Below are 23323 nucleotides of genomic sequence, written 5' to 3' on the forward strand. Positions count from 1 at the left end.
TTGTGCCCAGGAAAGTAGTAAATTCTTTGAACAAAACTTTAACTTTAGCGATTATTTGTAAATGTCTCAGTTCAATAACAATATTTGGCAGTATATTTTTTCTTTACTTCTATTCTGCTTCTTATCACAGATATTTAAAATTCCAAAGTTTTTGTTTGACCTTACCAGTGAATAAATAGTGATAGTCAGTTCAGCCACTTTTATTATTTTTCCGCAATTAGTGTGCCAGAATTATTCTAACAGTTGCAAGTACAATATGAGTAAGTCATGACTCTTAAATTCTGTAGTCCTTTGGTTCATATGATTTTATTCCTGATTTAGAAGACTGCAAAGTAAAGCTGAGTTATTAGGTATTAATATTAGTTAAATAAACCAAAAGTGGGAGATAGAATCCTTCACAAATTTGTATATTTATTAAAAATATACTTAAAATATGGGGCGCCTGGGTGGCTCAGTTGTTTGGCCGACCGACTTCAGCTCAGGTCATGATCTCGCGGTGTCTGGGTTCAAGCCCTGCGTCGGGCTCTGTGCTGACAGCTCAGAGCTTAGAGCCTGCTTCAGATTCTGTGACTACCTCTCTCTCTTCCCTTCCCCTCCTTGTGTTCTATCAAAAAAGTAAAAAAAAAAAAAAAAAAAAAAATACTTAAAAGTAGAGATGAGTATTTCACTTTGTATGTAGAATTTAAAAAATAATTTAAGTGAGCATTTATTTGTTAAATACTTGAATGCTTCATATAAATATTTATATCGAGTTTTTTTCTTGTTTAGAAATAGACAAGTTAGTTGTGAAATATTTTTAGTGGAATATTGAAAATATGTTCACTTTTCAGGTAGCAATGTTTTTAGATTTTGAATGGAATTTAAAATTTGTTCCCCCGTCCCATTCTAATTTTGTTATCAAATCACCAGTTTGATTAGAAATTTAATAGTGTTACCACAGCTAATTAATTAATTAGTGTTCCAAGTTAAGGAACTTGGATTTAGCTGCTATGAGTGCTAATATTTTTTTTCTATCTTTTTTATTAAAGACTTGAAATTGCAAGGGATAGATTAAGTTTAATTGAGATCTGTGAAAGTTTCTTCTGTCTCTGTCATCTTCCAAACCTGTATATCCCAGTTGAATGTGTAATTTATAAAAATTATCCTTGTTTAATTTGGTAGGATCCAGCAGTATCCAGTATCAACAAGGAAGTGTAAGTGGGCTCCTACACAAACTTGAACTGGTCACAAGAGGGATCGAATTTCACCCATTATTTGAAAACCAAGTCAGACCTCTTATACTGACAGTCTCTTCTGGGAGTCTTCAAATTAAGAAGTTTATTCTTTGTGAAATTTTATACTACCCTTGCTAGGTAAAAGTGCAAAACTTTTCAAAAAGTACCACTTAACAAAAATTTGTAGACATTAACTACAAGGAAAATAAGGCATTTTTTTTTCCTTCCATTTCAGTGATCTTGGTACCTACTGGGATATTATTTAAAAAATTGTAATTATAATTCCTTTAGGAATTTGACAAATTGTCCACCTTAACTAATTTAGAAAAAATTGATATCTTTGTAGTTAATTTTGATCTGTAATATGATAAATATCTTAAACTGAAAACTCTTGGCATTTTAAAAAGATGTTTATATATATATAAATATATATATATATATATATTTATATATATATAACAAAAATGATTTAAGCAGCATATGTTTCTCCTTTCTTACACAAGATATTTCTAAATGGTATAAACAGTTATGCAGCCATTCAGGCATTTGTGAACGGAGTTTAAAATTTGCTTTTTTGTTTAAAAAAAAACCACATTTTTTTGATGTTTATTTTTTAGAGAGAGATTGAGAGAGAGCGTGCGAGCGTGAGCATGGGGGAGGGGCAGAGAGAGGGAGACACAGAATCCGAAGCAGGCTCCAGGCTCTGAGCTGTCAGCACAGGCCCGACTTGGGGCTTGAACCCACGAACTGTGAGATCATGACCTGAGCTGAAATCGGATGCCTAACCAACTGAGCCACCCAGGCGCCCCTAAAATTTTGTTTTTAAAACAAAGTTTTAATTAGAGATTAAATAGTAGAAATGTTGCCTAAGGAACTTTGTTTTAGCTGTCTAAACATCTCACCACATAAATATTTTTAAACACCCTGTGTGAATGAGTGGTAAGATATGCAGTTATCATGATTTTATAGAAAACAGAAACACAGTCCTTAATTTTAATAACCAAGACATTAAGTGAAACCGCACTTTTAATCACATTATCAAAGTGCTAAACCTTGTCATGGCTCCAGAGTTAGGTAACACTTTTGATAAAAGATGCTTTGACTAGGCAGCCACTAGCAAACTATTGGTAGTTTTAATCACCCTGTATAGTTTTAAATCTATCATACAGAAGAGGGTTATCCATTTAATTTTCTGGGTAAGCTATTTTGTCTGATTGAAACATAATCCTAGAGATAGATATTTTTTAATCTTTTGATTTTATTTTGCACTTAGAATAACAGCTCTGGGAGTGACTTTGTTAAGCCCTGGAGTGGCAGCTCTAAACTTCTTTGGCTTGTGGGAATTGGGAAAAAGTCAAAAGGAACAAAGTGAAAATGTAAATAGAAACTAGGCTGCTTTTGTTTGCACTTAAATAACATGGAGATTTAAAACTTGTTGAGTTAGAGCTTATACCTATTTTTTCCCACTAATTATTAAACATCTTTGTGTGTGTGTGTGTGTAAGACACTGTGTTTTGTGGGGAATCCCAAACCTGAATTACATGAAACTCATCATCTAATAGGAAAGGTGTTAATGATAGCTAGCTAGCTAGCTAGCTAGATAGTATAGTGTAGCATTGAAAGAGATAAAGGACATATGAGTAGATCTGAGTCCTCAAGAGAGTGCTTGTTAATAGCTGAGAAATTAGAGAAGTCTTTGTGATTCTGCCACTATCACTGGAACTTCTTGTTTTGTGGGAGATACAGTAGATTTTGGCATTTAGAGATAGAATGAGGAAAGAAAGGTGGAGGAGAATGTGACATTCCTACCACAAAAAATGACCACACAAAATAGTTGTGATTTTTAAAGAAGTTACTTCAGATAAGTGGCAAGTGCATTTGTTTTCTCTGCTAGGTAGAGGTTCAGAGATTTTGCTTTTATCAGAAAGTGATTCTTTGGGTCGTGTGTCCCAGCCAGTCTTCTCACTTCATTCTAACTCTTATCTGCTAATTAGTAGGTTTCCACATTCCTTGATATGCCAGTTTGGTGTTCTTTATTATCCCAACCTAATTTTTAAAATAAAAGAGTGAGATAATTTCCCTTTTTGAGTGTGTCTTAAAGAACTGTAGACTCCTAAAGCAAAAAGACTATTTAACCCTGTGTATCGCCTTATTTTACAGTGATCAATGCTGAATCCCTAAGAGTTAGAGGACCTGCCCTGATCATACTATTACCTTGTTGCAGAATCAGGATGAGCAAGCAGCCTTCCCGACTACTGTTTAGTGCCTTTTCTATTTATTATGCTGTTCACAGGCGATTTTACACTTTTGTTTTTGGGTTCAATGATCTGGAGAATGAATGCGACTGGTATGGGATGTGTGTGTAAAATGTGCCTTCCTTAAAATCAGTGCCCAAATCCAGTAGTCTCTATAGCAGCTTTCTGGGCATGAGGATTGCCATGGACACAAGACAACGTAAATTTATTCAACGGTACATAGCATTCATGATGATTATTGATCGTGAGGGGAAGGACAATTACTCCTTGTTGATTAGAAAAAAATCTCACTGTTTTCTACTATTAAATGTGTCCATTGCCTTCAGGCTTGCTTGCTTGCTTGCTTGCTTGCTTTCTTTCCTTTCCTTCTTTTCTTTCCTTCTTTCTTTCTTTCTTTCTTATGAAAGGAAAGGCTAGAGGAATAATTTTAGTGTTGAGATTGCTAATAAGTACTGGTTAGGCAATTTAATATCTTTGGTGTTACCAGTTTGCAAGCAATAGAATCTCCTATTAGTATAAGCTCCTAGCAGAGATAGAGTGCCATTACAGGTGTTACAGGGAAAACCGACTAGGTACTAAGTCATGGATTTTCTTTTAGATTAAGAAATTCAGGTTGAGTCAAAGCATCAGCTGTTAACTAATAAGAAGAAAGTTAATGTTACTGAGCCAGGCTCTGTCTTGGGTACTCAGTCTTCATCACATCCCCAGGAGATAGATGCTATTGTTAATACTTCTATAGCAGCTGAGGAAATAGAAACCCAGATAAGTTAAGTAACTTGCCCAAAGTCAAGAATCTAGTAAGTGCCAGAGCTGTGATGTGAATCCAGGTAGTCTTGCTGGAGTGACTATCATCAATGTGTATGTGTATGTATATGTTTATGTATATGCATATATACTATATGCATATATAGTATCTATGTTGTGTATGTGTGTGTTGTATAGGTATATTTGTGTGTGTGTGTACACATAATATAGTAATAAAAGATTAGAACTAGTAGTCTTGAGGTCTGTGTTCTAGTTCTAGGACCTTAGGCTTCCACTAAACATCTTTGAGCCTCTGATTATTTGTTAGCAACATGAGTAAAAAGTGACCAAGTAGATCAAAGAGCTCCAGTGTTCCTTCTAGCTCTGAAAGTCTCTGATGTTTGATTTTAAACATTCTGTTTAAGTCAACTCAAAGTCAGTTGGCGTAGGTAGGGATTTTTGTTTGTTTGTTTTAACATTTATTTATTTTGAGAGACAGAGAGAGGCAGAGCATGAGCAGGGGAGGGGGAGAGAGAGACACACACAGAATCCGAAGCAGGCTATAGGGATTGTTAATAAGGAAAAAGGTACCATGTTGTACCCGGGTGTTTCTGTTTCTCTAAATCTTGTTCCAGTAAAGTTTTGGTAAATATAATTATCATGATATTAAAGCTCATTACTTAGCCATTTTAATAAAAAGACTTCTATTTCTATTTTTATTTTTAAGATAAATAGAATGCATGTTATAGACTCTGTTAACTAAACCTATCAGAAGCCTATGTGTTAAGCTCAGTATCTAGGCACCAATGTGTCTCTGATCAGAATTCATTCCAGTTTAATCTGATTGCAGCCTAGATTTCCTTTGTATGAGGAATCGGTTTTAATTAGGCTCTTTCACTTGTATTCACATGTTTAACGTTCCAGAATGATAAACTGGTAGCTGTAACATTCTCGTCAGCTGAGTAAAACCAATACGTTCGTAATAGAGAGCCTTTATAGTGCTTGAGTCATGTCTGCTGGAACTCATCCTATAAATTGTTTTGATTTTGATCCCTGGATTTTTAAATGCACTGGTTGTTAAACCTTCATGGAGTATAGGTGAAATGTAAAAATGTTGAATAGCAGGCTTTGCCTGTTTCTAAAATTTTAGACTGCATTTTATATTAAAATTTTTAGAATATAGTAACCTCTTGACATATTCAAAGGATGAATGTTTTTGAAACATAATCTAAAATACAGAATTTATATGATCTCAGGATCACTCTAAGTAATTTAAACAGAAAAGTATGTATTACTGTGCATTAAATAGCTTATGGTATTGTTGATAACATTGTACTGTATAGTCGATCCTAAGAGCTGCTGCCTCTTCTGTGACAAGAAGCTATCTGTCAGCTTGACAAGCCACTGCTACAGCACCAGACCCCAAAGTGCACCAAAGAGGGACCTCTAACAATCAGGGAGGTTCCCCTTGTGCTTGCTCTGGTAATCACCCTGCAGTCGCTATAATCTGTATCCAAAAATATGGATGCCCCTTGATACTCAGGAAGCCAGTAGTTGTATGCTGGGTTCTGTGCTAACACTTCCTCATAAAAAGCAAACACCTACATCCATGATCCTGCATACCTGCAAAAAATAGTGGAAGAGTATCCTTAGCTCAACTTCCTGCCTATAGATGTCATGAAAAAATGCATCTGAATAGTGGAACTTAAATCATACCCAGAACTCTAGCTGCAAGGGATTTTGAGAAGCAGTATTTGTAACTTTCCAGATTCTGCAAGAAAAGAAGTCACAGTGGATGAAGGTTAGAATGACTCTTGAATTACCATCTGCCCTATTCACCACAAATACATTAGAGAGGAGCAACTTTCCATAAAGCACTTTGTCTGTGTAATACTATAGACATTTAAAGGTGGTACTTAAATTTGTAGGGTATGGGAAGGAGGTAGTGAGAGGGCAGAGCGAATGAAAGGAAAAGTACTTTGTGGGGGGGAATGTGGGAAGAGTCATTTCCATTAGATGACAAGAGAATTGCACGTGACAGACTAGCTTCCCCAACATTGTTAAAACTTGATGGCTTGCAAAGAGTCTTCAGTTTGGAATCCTCTCTTCACTTAGGAAAAAAAAAAATCTCAAAAACAGCAACTGTGTAGCATGCAGTTGCTTTTTCTGGGGTATCTCAGTCAAGCAGCTAAATCAGAAGTGATGAAGTAGGGGCGCCTGGGTGGCTCAGTCGGTTAAGCGTCCGACTTCAGCTCAGGTCACGATCTCGCGGTCCGTGAGTTCAAGCCCCGCGTCGGGCTCTGGGCTGACGGCTCAGAGCCTGGAGCCTGCTTCCGATTCTGTGTCTCCCTCTCTCTCTGCCCCTCCCCCGTTCATGCTCTGTCTCTCTCTGTCTCAAAAATAAATAAAAACGTTAAAAAAAAAAAAAAAAAAAGAAGTGATGAAGTAAACTTTGCAGTACCTCTTGAACAAAAGCACCACAAATGCAGCCATGCAGTGGGAAGTGAGTTGTCATGTACTCACTGACTACTAGCTGCTGGATCACACTGCCTCTTAATACTCAAGCTCCTAGTCTCATGCTGCAGATGATGATTTCTGTTTTCAGACAATGTATGTTAATAAAAGGTCTAAATAGCCTAGGTTAAATATTACAAACATATCCCAGCCTATGCATTGTAAAATGCGTGTGAATTATATGCAGAATTACCTGCCATTATTTTAGACAGAAAAGCAACTCTACTTTGATTATATATTTATTTATGGCTTAAGTATTCAGAACAAGCAGGATGGGCATAAAATTTCATACGTTTTTAAAGCTGAGATTTAGTGTTAAACCCCAAAAATGAATAGACAGTTCTGTTTCACTTATCCTGTTTAACTCAATAAGCGTTTTTAGATACTGATTTTATTCCTAATTTCAGAATTCCCAGCGTCTTGCAGATCAATATCGCAGACATGATTTATTTGGCAATGGCAAGGATCACACAGAGAATTGGTGGAAGGCTTTGTCCCGTCAGCTCATGACTGAGGGATTCTTGATGGAAATTCCTGGGTATTCCAAATTTATAAGGATTTGCACTCTTACGAAAAAGGTAAACAATGTACAAGTCTACCTGTTTGATTTAATTTTACTCACTCTTCATTAAGAGATTCTTCTTGTATTCAACAGGGTAGAGACTGGCTTGATAAAGCCAAAACAGAATTTCCTAAGAAACTTATCCTTCAAGCTAATGAAGAATTGTGTCTAACAGAGTTTCCTCAACCAAGGTTCGTTTTTCAGGTGTTTTTTTTTTTTAACTTCTGGATTTTTTGTAGTTGAAATGTCAAATTATACCAATTTACAGACACCACAAAGATAAAATGAGTAAAGATTGTTTTAGCATACCTCTTTTAGCTAGTTTGAGGGTGGGAGTCAGTGGGTGAAAGAGAAATCATAGAACATTTTCTTGGTTGATAAAAAGTAGGTGAGGTGTTTAGAAAGCTGCTTTCCCATTGGTTAATGAAGCAGTGCTGAGATCAGTGTTGAAGAGTCAATACATTATATTTCCTTCTTATGTGTAGAAGGTGGGAAGGGAATATACTTGTTGCCTTCTTTTTAATATCTTTACATGTTGTTGATTATTTGGTTTTTTTCCTTTTTTTAAAAAATTGAGATATAATTGACATACAACATCGTGTAAGTTTGAAGTGTATAACATATTGGTTTGATAGATTTATACACTACAGTATGATTACTACAGTACTTTAGCTAAAACTTCTAGCATGTCAAATATTTCTTTCTGTGTTGAGAACAACCCAGTGTCATTGCAACTTTGAAGTTTATAATAGTGTTGTTCACTGTAATTGTTTATAATTGTGCATTAGATTGTCAATTTTTCTTTTAAACTTCAAACACCTTAAAGAGCTTTAAACTTAAACTTTAAGGAGCTTTAAACTTAAACTTTGAAGAGCTTAAAAAGCACATTCCAGAGCTTGTTCTAAAAAAAATTATTTTAAAAAATCCTCATTTCTGAAACAGTAATGAAATCTCATCTGCCTTTCTAAGAGTGGAGGTGTGACGATATCAGATAATTAGATAGTTACACTTTGACATTTGAGATAACTTAATTTTATTATTTTTCAGTTCTAAAACCGTATCACTTGGCATGCAACAGTGTTCCTATACTCAAGAACCAACTGAATTAACTGCAGAGAAGGTTTGTTTGTTAAAGAGGTGGTTCTTATTTCTTTCCTTATTAAGTGAAATGCTTCATATAACAAAACATAAACTTTGGAAAGAGTAGCGAAATGAACAATAAAATATGCAGTATATAATTTCTGGGATCAATAGCAGAAATATTTGAGAAGTAACTTATTTTGATTTTTTTAATGTTTATTTATTTTTGAGAGAGTGAGAGAAAAAGCACGAGCAGGGGAGGAACAGGGAGAGAGGGAGACACAGAATCCAAAGCAGGCTCCAGGCTCTGAGTTGTCATCACAGATCCTGACATGGGGCTCAAAGCCACGAACTGTGAGATCATGACCTGAGCTAAAGTCATATGCTTAACTCATTGAGCCACTCAGGCACACCTATTTTGATTTTTTAACTTTTTAAAACTTTAATTAATTAATTAATTTTAATGTTTATTTATTTTTGAGAGAGACAGAGACAGAATGTGAGTGGGTTAGGGGCAGAGAGAGAGGGAGACACAGAATCTGAAGCAGCCTCCAGGCTCTGAGCTGTCAGCAGAGAGCCTGATGGGGGGCTCGAACTCTCTATCATGAACTGAGCCGAAGTCGAACGCTCACCCGACTGAGCCACCCAGGTGCCCCGTATTTTGATTTTTTTAAAGCCTATTTTATAACTCATTTGGCCTGGAGTTTTTTTCTTTTTTACACATTATGATACATATAATTGATAGAAAACAAATAAGCCCGATTCCTAAAAGTTCTCAGTAAAACTATATACACACTCACATACACACATGCATACATATGTTCTTCTTTTATGTTTTGGGTCTTAGATAACTATTATAGATTAAATACCCACAGGTAGACTTCACGTAATTGGAACACTGGAGTAATAGGAAAATGTGGTGAATTAAATTTTTTGGTAAAGTTTTTGTTTTATTAAAGTATGCAGAGTGTAACTGAATCATTTTGTAACTTTGGCCTCTGCTGCATCTCAAATAATTGTTTTGATCATATATTCTCTAGATTTGGGAGGAATAGGACTAACTGCCAGTAGCATCCTAGAAGTTGATAATCTAAGAGCTTATTTTCAGGTGATTTATTTGATGACTTAGAGGAGAAATTGTAATCGTGAGATTTTATGTCATATTCTTTTCATATTTAAAAGTTTTTGAAACTTTGGATTTTTTTAATGGACCTTTCTATGTTTAAAAGCAGTCTAACTTGGAGAAGATGTATTCTTACAAAGCATCTGATAAAATTTCTTCTGGCAGTAACATTCCCAAAAGAAGGTACAGAGTTGAAAATTTTTATTTTCTATACTTACTATATCAATACCTTTTTTCTTCCTTTCCTAAAGGTAAATATCTGTCAGATGTTGGGCTATTTCAGTTGGCAGAAGGAAGTTAAAAGTTAAAGCATAAGCCTCCAGTGTTAGAATTATTGAAGAAGACCTATAAAATGATAGTATTAACATTAATTTAATAACTAACACTTCTTGGGTATTATTGTTTGCCAAACTCTGTACTAAATGCTAAGTATATTATTTGTAATATCTTATTTAATTCTTACAACAGCCTATGAGTTAACCACTGCTATTTATTCCCATTTTAAAGTTGAAGATACCAAGGGTGAAGAAGTTAACTAACTTGTTCAGTTGCACATAGCTCATACCAGAGCTGACTTTCAAATCTATATTTGTCAACCTCTAGCATCTAAGCACTCATTATATTTGTATAAAATATATATTTCCAGCCCACTTAAAATACATTATATGGCAATATAAAATGGTAAATATGAGAGTTGGTACAAATAATGAATGTACCTATTGTACTTTGGAGCTTGCTGTCTGACTTGCTGACTTAATGGAAGTATGGAGAATGTACAGAATTACAGAAGGTCTGAAGATGGAGAATTTGAAAAACTTGTCAGGACCTTTATACACAGATTACTGAATGGACTATGTTTATATATGTATCAGGTGAAAATAAATTAATGTGCTCTGATGCTGTTTCTTTTTTTTTTTTTTTTTAATTTTTTGAGTTTGTTTTGAGAGAGCGAGCGAGCCTGGGAGCATGAATGAGGGAGGGGCAGAGAGAGAGGGTGAGAGAATCCCAAGCAGGCTCTGCACTGTCAGCACTGAGCTTGATGCGGGGCTCGAACTCACAAATCGTGAGATCGTGACCTGAGCTGAAACCAAGAGTTGGACACTTAACCAACTGAGCCACCCAGGCGCCCTGATACTGTTACTTTCTAATGGATTTCTCACTTAGAGAATACTACTTTGGATCTGACAAACATTTACTATAATACGTCTTCCCCTCAAAACAATTTCTTTTTGTTTAGATATGGAGTAATTACTACATTTTATGTAAACAAAAAGGTTAAGTAGTGTATAAAACAATATATCCATTCAGTATGCGGAAGCATTTCTTCATTTAAACATTTACTGTGGTTTTGCTAGGCATCTTCTTGTGCCAGGTATTATTCTAGACAGTGGGATTGAGTGGGGAAAAACAGAGACATAGCCCCCCCACCCCCCGGGCCCTCCCAGGGTTTATACTCTGGTGAGATATACAGGTAAGGGAACATAAAATTACAATTCAGGGTTGTAACACTTTGGAAAAGCAGTTTGGAAGTGACACTTGATCAAGGCTTGGGTAGAAGTGAAGTGAAATGAGGGGAAGTTTTCTGAGCAGAGGAATGGCCCATATATTAAAACCTGAAAGCAAAAGAAGGTATGATACGACGAGGAACTCAACAAGTATGCTAGCAATTTCCTGGTAGAGGGAAGTGAGGGAGTGGTAAATATTTAAGACTGGAGAATTAAATAGGGTCCAGAATATCCAGTTTCCTTTCAGGCACTCAACTTGATCAGTTGAGATGAGATCTAAGAGGATTTTCAGTAGGATAGTGACATCAAATTTATGACTGAGAACAGAGGCTGGCATTTCCATAGAGGATCAGATAGTAAATAATTTAGGCTTTGTGGGTCATGTGGTCTCTGTCTAACTACTCCACTTGGCTGTTGTAGCCTTAAAGCAGCCATAAATGATATGTAAAGAAATGAGTGTGGCTGTGTTCCAATAAAACTTTATTTATGGACACTGAAATTTGAATTTCATATAATTTTCACATGTCACAAAATGTTCTTTTGATTTTTTTAAATTGTTTAAAAATGTAAGAAACCATTCTTAGCTTACAAACCTTATCAGAACACATGGATTTGTCCCATGCACCCTAGTGTGCTGACTCTTGATCAGTGACTCTTGCTGTGGAGGGATTAGAAGGCTAGAGGATCAGAGTGTAGAGACAGAAATAAGGCTATTGCAGTAGAATTTTCAGGAGAAGATGGGAACATAGATGAGGGAAGTGGCAGTGGGCATGGACAGAAATAGAACTGTAAGATATTTAGGAGATAGAATTGTTAGGACTTGGTGATTGGAAATTCAGGTGGGCTGAGGAAAATGGAGAAGTTGAACATGACACTTAGGTTTCTGTCTTTGATTACGGGTAAGAGTGTTGTCCCTCCCGTCACTGGCAACATAAGAGGAACACCGATTTGAGAGATTGTTGGATATTAAGGGGACAAGGAGTTTATTGATAGATGTACTGAGTTTGAGACACCTGTGGAGTAGTCCAGATACTAATTTTAATGTATGGGCTTAGTGTAGAGAAGTGAGAGTGATGCTTACACATCAATAACTATTATTTTAAAGTTCATTTGAATTTTTATGAAAATCATACATATGGGGGCGCCTGAGTGGCTCAGTTGGTTAAGCATGGGACTCTGGATTTTGGCTCTGGTCCATGATTTCATGGGTTGTGAGACTGAGCTCCTCCTGGGGCTCCACGATGACAGTGTGGAGCCTGCTTGGGTTTCTTCTCTCTCTCCCTTTCTCTGTGTCCCTCCCCAGCTTGCACACACTCTCTCTCTCTCAAAATAAATAAACATTAAAAAAATAATACATGTACATGGTTTTAAAATTGGTACTTAATGGCATGTCACAAAGCACACCAGTTCACACCCTTCCCAAACCTACTTTGTTCTGTTCTGTAGAAGCAGTCATCCTCAAATCTTCCAGCTGGGCTCTCTGATATTTGCCACTATATTTCTTTTTTTTTTTAATTTTTTTTAACATTTATTTATTTTTGAGACAGAGAGAGACAGAACATGAACGGGGGAGGGTCAGAGAGAGAGGGAGACACAGAATCCGAAACAGGCTCCAGGCTCTGAGCTGTCAGCACAGAGCCCGATGCGGGGCTTGAACTCACAGACCGCGAGATCATGACCTGAGCTGAAGTCGGACGCTTAACTGACTGAGCCACCCAGGCGCCCCTGCCACCATATTTCTAAGTGGCATACTTAGATTACTGGTTTTGGACCAACTAGTTTTGGAAATTTTTTTGTTGACATTCTATAATGGTGGATTAGAGCTTATCCTCCATATGCCTTCCCCTCATTTCCCTTCCTTCATTCCCCTCTTGACCAAAGCAATTACATTTCAAGTTTTGGTCAGATTAACAATTTGTTTTTATGTTATTAAACCTACTCAAACATTATATACTACTAAGCCAAACTTTGTTACTATGGCCACCACTACCTTATTTTCCTTGATGTTAGTAATTGTCTTTTTTGTTTTCTTTGCTTGGTTTTTAGTGTTCTTGTTCCTTATTTTTCTTTTCCCTTGTTTTTAATCTCTTTTTGTTTATTCTCTTGGAGAGTTCCTTGACTTTATATTCCCTTCCATCTAGTAAGATTTTAATTTTATTTTTCAAAAATTTAATTTCTAAGAACTATTTATTGTTCTCTTTCTTCATTCTTTTTTTTTTTTTTTAACGTTTATTTATTTTTGAGACAGAGCATGAACAGGGGAGGGGCAGAGAGAGAGGGAGACACAGAATCGGAAGTAGGCTCCAGGCTCTGAGCCATCAGCCCAGAGCCTGATGTGGGGCTTGAACTCATGGACTGTGAGATCTTGACCTGAGCTGAAGTCTGACGCTTAACCGACTGAGCCACCCAGGCGCCCCTCTTTCTTCTTTCTTTAACATAACAACATTTTCTTGTTTTGTGGATACAACATCTCTACTTTTTGGTGATTTTCATAGTAGTAATTTTGAACTTTTCTTCTGTGCACTTGTAATAACATTCATAGGCAAAATATTTTTTATTAAATGTTCTCCATGTATATTTCTGCTTTAGGGCTATGTTACCCAAAATTTGTTAGTATAGATGATAAAACTTATTTTTGAAATCATTTAAAATACCATTTTGCAAACAGTACATTAGTATAAAGATTTTTATAAATATTAAGATAAAGGTCAATGTAATTATATTATTTAAAACAAATTTATAATTATCTTGAGTAAACTGATATTACTAATTCCTTGAACTGACGTATCTTTTCTCAGGCTTACATCTACTTATTTTAGTGATAAGATTTGGTAATTGTGGAAATCTTACTTTACACTGTAGATTTTGAATTCTTGCAACAGAGAAATTTATAAACATTTCTCAGGTATCAAACATGTTCCCCCCTTTCTTTACCAAAGGAGGACTTTATTTAAATGTGGCATCTTTTATATGGGCTATTCCATATAATTTCATTTGTATAACTTTTTCTCCTTATAATTACTTTATCAGTGAGAAATGCTTGTTAAAGAAAATGGTTTTCTATTTTGCTGCCTCTCACCTTCCGTGTTGTTTGCTAATTGGGTGTTTTTTATCCTTTTGAGGAGCCAAAAGCGGTAGTATTTTCTTTGGCTTATTTTTGTTTGATTCTGAAGAAAAGTGTGAACAATTTGATTAATTCCATGCTAATGTGCCTCACCAGCCAAAAATTAGTGATATCACAGTAAAGAATCGTAGATTCTTTAGCATCTATCACAGTAAAGAATCAATAGATTCTCTCTTGGTCAAAAAAGAGTTATTTTCATTATAGATAGGGAGTATTAAAGCATTTAGTTGAGGATGAGGGTAGGGAAAGTGCTGTTTTTAAACATACTCATTTTTGATGAATTCCAATTGCAGTTTTAACTTTACCATTATAATGAATGCATTTGATTGAAATTATTGAAAATCTAGGCTGTTGTAGATCACAATTATGTTACTGGTATTATGAAGAATAAATGTTACTATTGACTTGGAACAATATTCTCATTTTGGGGGTTAAATAAAAAGTGATCTTGGAGAAAGAAAAGCTTTTATCATTTACATTCTTTTAAATATTTTAGCATCATGGTACATTCACCAGGAAAATCTTACAAGTCCTCAGAACCTGTTATTTCAGCTGAAGAGCAGAAGACTCAGGTATGGCTTTTGTGAAAAGGCAGTATTTGAAAGGATAGTTGTGAACATATGCATGCTTAAAATTTTTTTGCCAGTATTTTAAAAATTGTTCTTTAGCAAGGAGTCTGAGATACAGTTTAGTTTTCACCCTAAGGGAAAATGTAATATCTGAAGCTCTAAAAATAGAAGGCTGGATTTTTCCAAGTACATTTGAAAAAAAAACAAAAAATGTTGAGTTGTTTTCTTTGTTCTTTGTTCAGACTATGCTGTATAGCATACTGGTGGAAGCAAGGCAGGAACATGCCAATCAAAAGGGTGTTCCTCCCGCTATTCTGGCAACAAATAAGATACTGCTGGATATGGCCAAAATAAGGTAAGCTGTCTGTTTGCATATGTTCTAACTTATTTTCTTCTAACGTAATGTATTTGTAACATGGATTGTTAAGTGATAGTATGACTTTGGGTCCAGCTGTCGTGTCTGTGCGTTGACTCCCCAGTCTCCCTTACTGCTGCCCACAATGTCACCACCGAGCTATAGACCCATGTTTCTACGTCAATGAAAATCAACAGTTTTCAGCAATCAGATTCATTCTATATAAAATCTAACTCTTTATCCACAAAGCCTCCATACATGCATTTCAGGCAACTACCAAAACTCTTCCTGAATATCTTACTTTTTTAAATTCATACCATCATGTTCTCAGTGATGCACGTTTAAAACCCCGGGTATTATTTTCACTCTTCTAACATGGATCCCCATCTTTGTCTTATTTAAATAGTTTTGAGACTTTTTCATGTAAATATTCCTTATGTGTCTGTGTATTCTCTCCTCTCTCTTTTTAGTGACACCCTGTTAGTTTGGACCAGTGCTCCTGGACTATTGCAAAAGCCAGTTACTTTTTCCTTCATCTCTCCCTCTCTGTTTCACCTGATAATATGACACTAAATCAGTCTTTATCATGTTGTACTTCTGATTAACTAGTTCCCCACTGTCTTAACTTCTGTAGCTTATAATTCAGGCCCCTCCATTTATGGACTGAAACCACCTTTTCCAGCCAAGTCATACGATTTTGAATGGTTTATCTTACCTAGGCTCTTTACCATTTGTTAAAGACCCACTTTCAACTTCCATATATTTATTTACAGTGTTGCTTCTGCCTTGTGGTTTCTTTGATTCCCCAAAACTCCTTTTAGGGAATCCTTTAAGATCTGGCTTTATTAATTATTTTTTCCATGAAGTCTTATATGCTCTTTAACAGCAAAGTAATTCCTCTCGCTAGAATTCATAAAGGACTTTAAAGTTAAATTTAGAAGAAGCTTCTATGGCACTTCTTACACAATGCTTTACTTACTTTTTTTGTTATTATTATTATTGGTATACATGTGTTCTATCTTGCAGATTTTAAACTCTGTGCATAAAGACACTATGTTCTCATCATTTTCTGTCTTCCGAAGCACCTAACACAATGCCTAATAAACACAAGTTGGTCAATAAATATTTAGAAGAAATATTAACAAAGAATAGTTGTTTGGAAATTGTATTCATCATTTATACTTTCTTTTAAAAAATTGTTCTTGTCACTAAATTTTATCCAAAAGGTGTTACTTTAGTGTAGAAATTTTAATAATAGAATATAGCGCTTATATTTTATAATAATTATTTCATTAAAAGTAAGTATTCAGGGGTGCCTGGGTGGCTCTGTCAGTTAAGCTTCTGACTCTTGATTCTGGCTCAGGTCATGATCTCCTGGTCATGGGATCGAACCCCATGTCAGGCTCTACACTGACAGTGCAGAACCGGCTTGGGATTCTCTCTCTCTCCCTCTCTCTGCCCCATGTCTCAAAAATAATAATAACAAATAAATAAATATTCCAAGACCACACTTTAATATTTAGTGAAGATGTTTGAAGGAAAAAGAATAATCATGAGATTGGCAGATTTTTAGAAGGTAGGCAACATACAGTCTCTTGGATATTGGATACAGTAAGAAATAGTGAGTTAAAAGCCTAAAGTAGTTAGCAGGTTTGTTGTTACCGGTAAATACTTCGTAAATAATGAATGGGATTTTCTTTTTTGTTTCTTAGCCTGTCAGTTGTCCGCAGTTAAAGCCTCATAGTTATTTATTTTGAGAGAGAGAGAGTGAGAGAGAGAGCACATGTGCATGAGCCGGGGAGAGACACAGAGAGGGGAGAGAGGCAATCCTAAGCAGGCTCCATGCTGTCAGCGCAGAGCCCAATGCAGGACTCGATCTCATGAACTGCGAAATCGTGACCTGAGCTGAAATCAAGAGTTGGACACTTAATTGACTGAGCTTCCCAGGTGCCCCAGGCCTCATAGTAGCCTTTTTTTTATTATTTACAAAAATAATAATAAGATCAGTCATAGAATAGAACATTAGTTTCTTCATGATAATACCCTATTTATCAGTTAGTACCGTGTTTCTGTGGTGACAATGGTGGTGGTGTTTTTATTCATAAATTGCTAAAATGGCAAATCTTTAAATGGTGGAAAGCAAAGAAAGACATCATAAAATATGAGTGCCTGTATTACACATTGTTTCTGATTGTTGGAAAAATATATGTTTACTGTTAGTATGACACTAAATATCAGCTATGTTACTGGAGTGATAATGTTTTAGTGGTTTGTTGACCTTTTAATTTTTTTGAATGACAGACCTACTGCAGTTGAAAATGTGAAAAGGATCGATGGTGTTTCTGAAGGCAAAGCTCTTATGTTGGCCCCTCTGTTGGAAGTTATCAAACATTTCTGTCAAAAAAATAGCATTCAGGTAAAATACTGTGATTTTTCAGGAACTGTGAGAATAAACATTTTTTAATAATTTTAGAAACACCTTTCAACAGCAGTATTTTCTCCATTTACAGTTGGTCCTTGAACAATGTGGAGCATTAGGGGCGCTGACCCCCACATGATCAAAAATCTACAGATAACTTTTGAATCTCCCAAAACTTACCTACTAAGTAGCCTACTGTTGACTGGAAGCCTTATTGAGAACACAGACAGTCGATTAACACATATTTTTTATGTTATATGTTTTATATACTATATTCTTACAATAAAGTAAGCTAGAGAAAAGAAAATGTTATTAGAAAAATCAAAGAAGAGAAAATATATTTATGGAGCTGTACCATATTTGTTGAAAAGAAAATCTGCATATAAGTGGACCTGTCCCATTCACACTGTATTGTTCAAGGGTCAACTGTATTTTCATTTCCACACTGGACACTTAAAAAAGCGATTCAGATTGTTTGTATAGTAAATCACTTATAAAAACATGTTAGTTACCTATATTTATTTATTTAATTTTTTTTTTTTTTTTTTTTTTTGAGAGACAGAAAGAGAGCACGAGTAGGAGAGGGGCAGCGAGAGGGGGAGAGAGATCCCCAAGCAGGCTCTGCACTGTTAGCACAGAATCTGACATGGGGCTTGATCCCATGAACTGTGAGATCATGACCTGAGCCAAAATCAAGAATTGGATGCTCAACCGACTGAGCCACCCATGCGCCCCCTCTCTTCAGTCTTCATAGTGTTTTCTTCCTATCCTTTTACTTCTTGCTTCACTGTAAATGACCGTTTCCACAGGGACCTTTGGGTTTCTTTCTTTAAACTCCACATGTAGACTCTATTAGTCTGTGTACTCCAACATAGAAGGTGAGGCATTGTGAGGTGGTAGAAAGTCTATTAAACTCAGAATCAGGGAATCAAGAATTTAATTCCACCACTGTCTACCTGGGGAAGCCAAACGTTAAAGTGTTCTTTAACTTCTTTGGGTTTCCATTTCCTCACGTACAGGATGGAAAGCATACTTTCCTTCCCCATATTAAAGAAACAATGGATGAATTAGAAAGATAAAAGATAACAGGGTGGGAATAAAAAGTTGGAAGAGTTAAAAATATGGAAGGAAGTATTTTAAAAAAATTTTTTAAGTTCATTTATTTATTTTGAGAGAGGGGTGGGGGAGGGGCAGAGAGAGATGGGGAGAGAGAATCCCAAGCAGGCTCTGCACTGTCAGCACAGAGCCCAACATGGGGCTCGATCTCACAAACCATGAGATCATCACCTGAGCCAAGATCAAGAGTCAGACACTTAACCGACTGAGCCACCTAGGCACCCCTGGAAGACAATATTAAAGGGCTATTTTTACTTGTAAGAATCTCCTGTAAGCTTTGGACAGGCACATTTGGATCCCACTTTAGAAATCAGCCTTGTAATCTTAAAACTCTGATATGTCTTATCACAGAATAGTTGTGTTTGGGGGAGTATTATCCTTCTCTGTGAGCTTGGTTTTATGTATACTAGTGTGCATATGCAAATGTAAATGGTTATATTGGAATGCAGATTCATTAATTTATAGTGAGAAATGCAACTGGAAAGTTTCACTTGACCCAGCCAGTGTGTTTTCCTCTCCTATTGAGGAAAAAGGGATATGGGAGGCCGGCTTATCTGACAGTTGCTTAGCATGCCTGGAATATAACAAGGGGCATTCTGATGGTGTCTGAAGTTGTCTCTAAGCATCAAGGCAGGTTGAGGCATTCTCATACATTACTTGCCCGGGAAGCTGTCCTATTCAAATCTAGTTAGCTAAGGCATCTTCTCCTCTAGACAGTGCTTGGATAGGCATTGCCTACTTCTGTCGTTCTGCCTTTCCTATTTATATGTTTCCACAATTGACCACTGTCTATCCACATAGGCTTTTATCTACATAGAACATGATTTGATGAGACTTTTGCTCATTAGAATCACATTCTAGCCCTATCTTCTTGAGATTACTGCTCTCATATTACTTTGCTTAGTGTTTTGGATGTTTCTAAACCCTTTGGTCACAAGTTTACAGATGATACCATGATTTTGTCCCCTAAATAATAAAATCTGTATGGATTATCAGCATAACTTACAGTGGTCACATTTCCAAAACTTTGGTATAGGAGTGTCACATTGTTGCCTCCAACTTTAGACTGTTATACAGACATACCTAGAAATCTGGCTAATGAAGTTTGATGTTAGTTAGGCATTCCTAGGAATTTAGGGCCAAATTTGACAGCGTTCAGGTCTCAGATGGAAACACTTCATTTAATAAAAAATACTCTTCCTTGAAAATTTAGGGGTGCCTAGAAACAACGACTTTAGGTCATTGGATTGTCTGGGCCTCTCTGTTCACCAAACTGCAGTCGTGCTAGGTATCTGTGAACTAATCTACAGACTCATTTTTTATTTAGGATAGAAATGAACTTCTGTGGGTTAACAGTAAGCCAAGTTCTATTGGATTTAATTCTTTTAATTTAGTATTTGTGCTTATGTTTTGAAAGGTAAAGTTAGGAGAAACTTTATGTATCTATGTGAATCATATATAATTCTACCACTAACTCTCATTTGGTCTTTATTTCAAGATATTTTCTTCATTAATCTCATATTTTCAATCCTTTCCCCACTTTTTTTCTTTTAAACATGTCCTAAAGAACTATATTGAAGAATTTAGATAATGCTTCAAGTTTAGAGCCACAGTTTGTACATATCTTTTTAAACTATATGTATATAGTGATGATATATTTACTTATGATATATTAGAATTTGTGGGTGTGGTATCTGAGTTTGAATTTTAATTTGGTTTATTCATTCATTCAACATTCACTTCCAGGGATTAAGAAATTTAGGGTCAGAGTGGTCCACATTATAGTTCATTTGTTATTCCCTCTTATTGGCTAACGGGGAGGCTAGACATTTCTGGTCCTATAATCATGTTTGCCATTACAAATATTTTATCGAAAAACTTATTCCCTCTAGCCTTATTTTATCTTTTTAGATAAATAGATAAAAACAAAAACAAAAACAGGGGCACTTGAGTGGCTCGGTTGGTTGAGCGTAGGACTCTTGATTTCGGTTTGGGTCATGATCCCTAGGTTGTGGGATCTACACTGCCAGCACAGAGCCTGCTTGGGATTCTCTGTCTCCCTTCTCTCTCTGTCCTTCCTCTGCCCTGTCTCGTGAGTATGCACTCTTCTCTCTCTCTCTCTCGCTCTCTCTCTCAAAAATAAACAAACATTAAAAACAAAAAACGTAAAAACCTTTTTTGAGCTCTTTGTAAAAAGCGAATTTTTTACTGTTCTTTAGAGACTTTTCCCCCCAGTGCCTAATGACCATATTAATACTCTATCATTATATTGATATTATTATTGATCATTTTGTTACACTTTAAATTTTGTAGACAGACCTCTTTCCAAATACAAAACTTCAGGAAAAACAAGGGAACAGTCTGGTGCCGAAAAATGGAGCATGCTCCCTTTCGCAGTCTGTGGCCATCACGTATTCTTTATTCCAAGAAAAGAAGATGTCTTTGGTAAGTGTTTTACTTTCAAGTTAGAGGGGATTGTCAAATTTATGTAAACATGTGTTTTATCAGTTTTTCAAATATTAAAGTTGTGACTTGGGATAAAATTCTTATAATCAATCCTACAATATTTTCTATTGTTTCATTTTATATTTCATCAAAAAAATTGTTTTTAGTGTTTTTATTTTCTGAGACAGAGAGAGACAGAGTATGAGTCAGGGAGGGGCAGAGAGAGAGGGAGACACAGAATCTGAAGCAGGCTCCAGTCTCTGAGCTGTCAGCACAGAGCCCGACTCAAGGGCTCAAACTCAAGGATCGTGAGACCATGACCCGAGCTGAAGTCGGATACTTAACTGACCGAGCCACCCAGGCGCCCCTATATGTAATTTTAGATTAGAATGTCATTTTCTTTTTCTGCTAAGCCTACTTTTGTCAATTAAGTAAAAACAGCAAGTATACTTTGACCATGATTATTTTATAGAGGTTGTATAGAGGTGCTGTTAAACACACTTACAGCTTAGGGATATTAGAGCAGCCATATTTTAAGACTCTATTTTTTTTAAAGCTGGGACTAATAGTTTAATAACTATTAGCTTATGTATTGATAAAGAATTATCTCCAAGATACATTAAAGGGGAGATGCAGAGCTGTTTGAAAAACATAAATTTGTGTGTATATATATGCATTTTTATTTATTGACATATCCTTGTGTATGTATACAGAAATGCATAGAATATCATTGGAAGGATGTCCAAGAAGCTAGAAATAAGTTTAAAAAAAAAAAAAAACCACTAACAACAAACTTGTTTTCCACTCTGTATCCTCTAATACTATTCTGTTTTTTAAACCATGCCTGATGGTCTTTGAAAAAAATCTTCATTACTGTGAAAAATGGCCATATTAATGTTTTTTCATATTCAGTGTTCTGGCCTAAATCCTTAAGGCTGTTGAGGCCAGTGTAAATATGAAAAACAGTCCATAGTTTGTCTTCATCACTTAATAGATATTCTAATTAAACAGTCAAATTTCTAAAATTAAAAGTACCAAAGCCATTACAGAAGAAACCAAATAATTCCATTGAACTGTTTTTGAAAAAAATTCTTATTTAAATAGTAATTTACACATGTGAGTTAAATATGCTTGTATATACATAAATTGAACATCAATATCTATGGCATAATTGAATATGGTACTAAGAAAATTTGGCATAGCTTCTATAAAGTACATTCTAATACTATGCCATGATATGTGGTTTCATGTAGTTTCAGTATTATATTACATATTCATGGTTAAAAATGTGAAGAATGGTGTATTTTCATTAATGTCTTATACTATTATTTTGTTGTTTGTTATTGTGTAATATCATGGTATAATTATCTGTTCTTCCCACGGGTCTGAGAGGGTCTGTGCCAACTAACCACAAAATTAACCATACCTAAGGACTAATTAATCTGGAGCAATAATACAATTAGTTCTAGGTAATTTGATGCCTGGGATCAAATAACCCTGATATTATGCACACATGGTGCATACTGTGTAGTAGAAAAAGGTAGACATTTAATTAAGGTAATTTAAAATCTACCTTTGAAGGATGTAATTAGTGCTTCAAATGTTCTATTCCGTGAAAGTATCTACATTCACGTAAATACAATCCAAATTCATACTTCAAAGATATATTAAGGGAGTATCATGAAATAATTTAGAGCTGACTAAACTTTCTGAGTATTTAAAGCAATGTTTTAGCTAATGTACGTTGTAAATGGATTTGGAACTACCTTTGTTTAAAAAGCTACATGAATCTGTAATGCTGTCCTAAATTTAAAACAATTCATCTTAAGTTTAATGCTAGGCAAGAGATGACAGAATAAATTGTGGTTATTATTTTATGAATAGAGCCAATATAAAAACCTTATTAAAGTCTTCTCAAGAACCTTGTATAAAATGCACCTGGAGCCTTACATTATCACTAAGCATTTTAGGACTTGTCTTCTTGGAAATTCATATAACTGAAATACCATGTAGTAGTTCAATTATAGAATATTGGATTACAGTTTCCTCTATTTTCAAAAAGCTGTGGCAGTCAGTAGACTTCCACAGAATGATTACTCTCTACTACTGATAGGTTTTTAAAGTGAATAATTATAGAGGGATTGAGGAATGAGTTCTTAGCTAAAGCTGGATGATTTTGTTTTATTCAATACAGTAAGTATAAAAAGTAGAACTGGAGATGTATAATGTGGGCAGTTTTAAAGAAATAGTAAACTTGAAAATTTGGAATGAAAGTTCAGTGCATTGTTTATTTCTCAG

The 23323-nt window shown here is 35.4% G+C and overlaps 1 protein-coding gene across 6 annotated transcripts in view; it reads left to right on the forward strand.

The window, feature by feature from the left end:
* WRN (WRN RecQ like helicase) overlaps positions 1 to 23323 on the forward strand; it is a 149859-nt gene that overhangs the window by 111793 nt on the left and 14743 nt on the right. For 5 of the 6 annotated variants that reach the window (XM_042983152.1, XM_042983153.1, XM_042983155.1 and 2 more), the window contains 8 exons: positions 7135 to 7305; positions 7383 to 7480; positions 8337 to 8409; positions 9599 to 9675; positions 14618 to 14693; positions 14933 to 15045; positions 17347 to 17461; positions 20894 to 21025. In XM_042983152.1, coding sequence (XP_042839086.1) covers positions 7135 to 7305; positions 7383 to 7480; positions 8337 to 8409; positions 9599 to 9675; positions 14618 to 14693; positions 14933 to 15045; positions 17347 to 17461; positions 20894 to 21025 — 855 coding nt within the window. The remainder of the gene's footprint in view (positions 1 to 7134; positions 7306 to 7382; positions 7481 to 8336; positions 8410 to 9598; positions 9676 to 14617; positions 14694 to 14932; positions 15046 to 17346; positions 17462 to 20893; positions 21026 to 23323) is intronic. The other variant, XM_042983154.1, reaches the window with a different exon arrangement.

This window comes from Panthera tigris, chromosome B1 (genome assembly GCF_018350195.1).
Source record: "Panthera tigris isolate Pti1 chromosome B1, P.tigris_Pti1_mat1.1, whole genome shotgun sequence".
In the NCBI taxonomy this organism is placed as follows: Eukaryota; Metazoa; Chordata; class Mammalia; order Carnivora; family Felidae; genus Panthera; species Panthera tigris.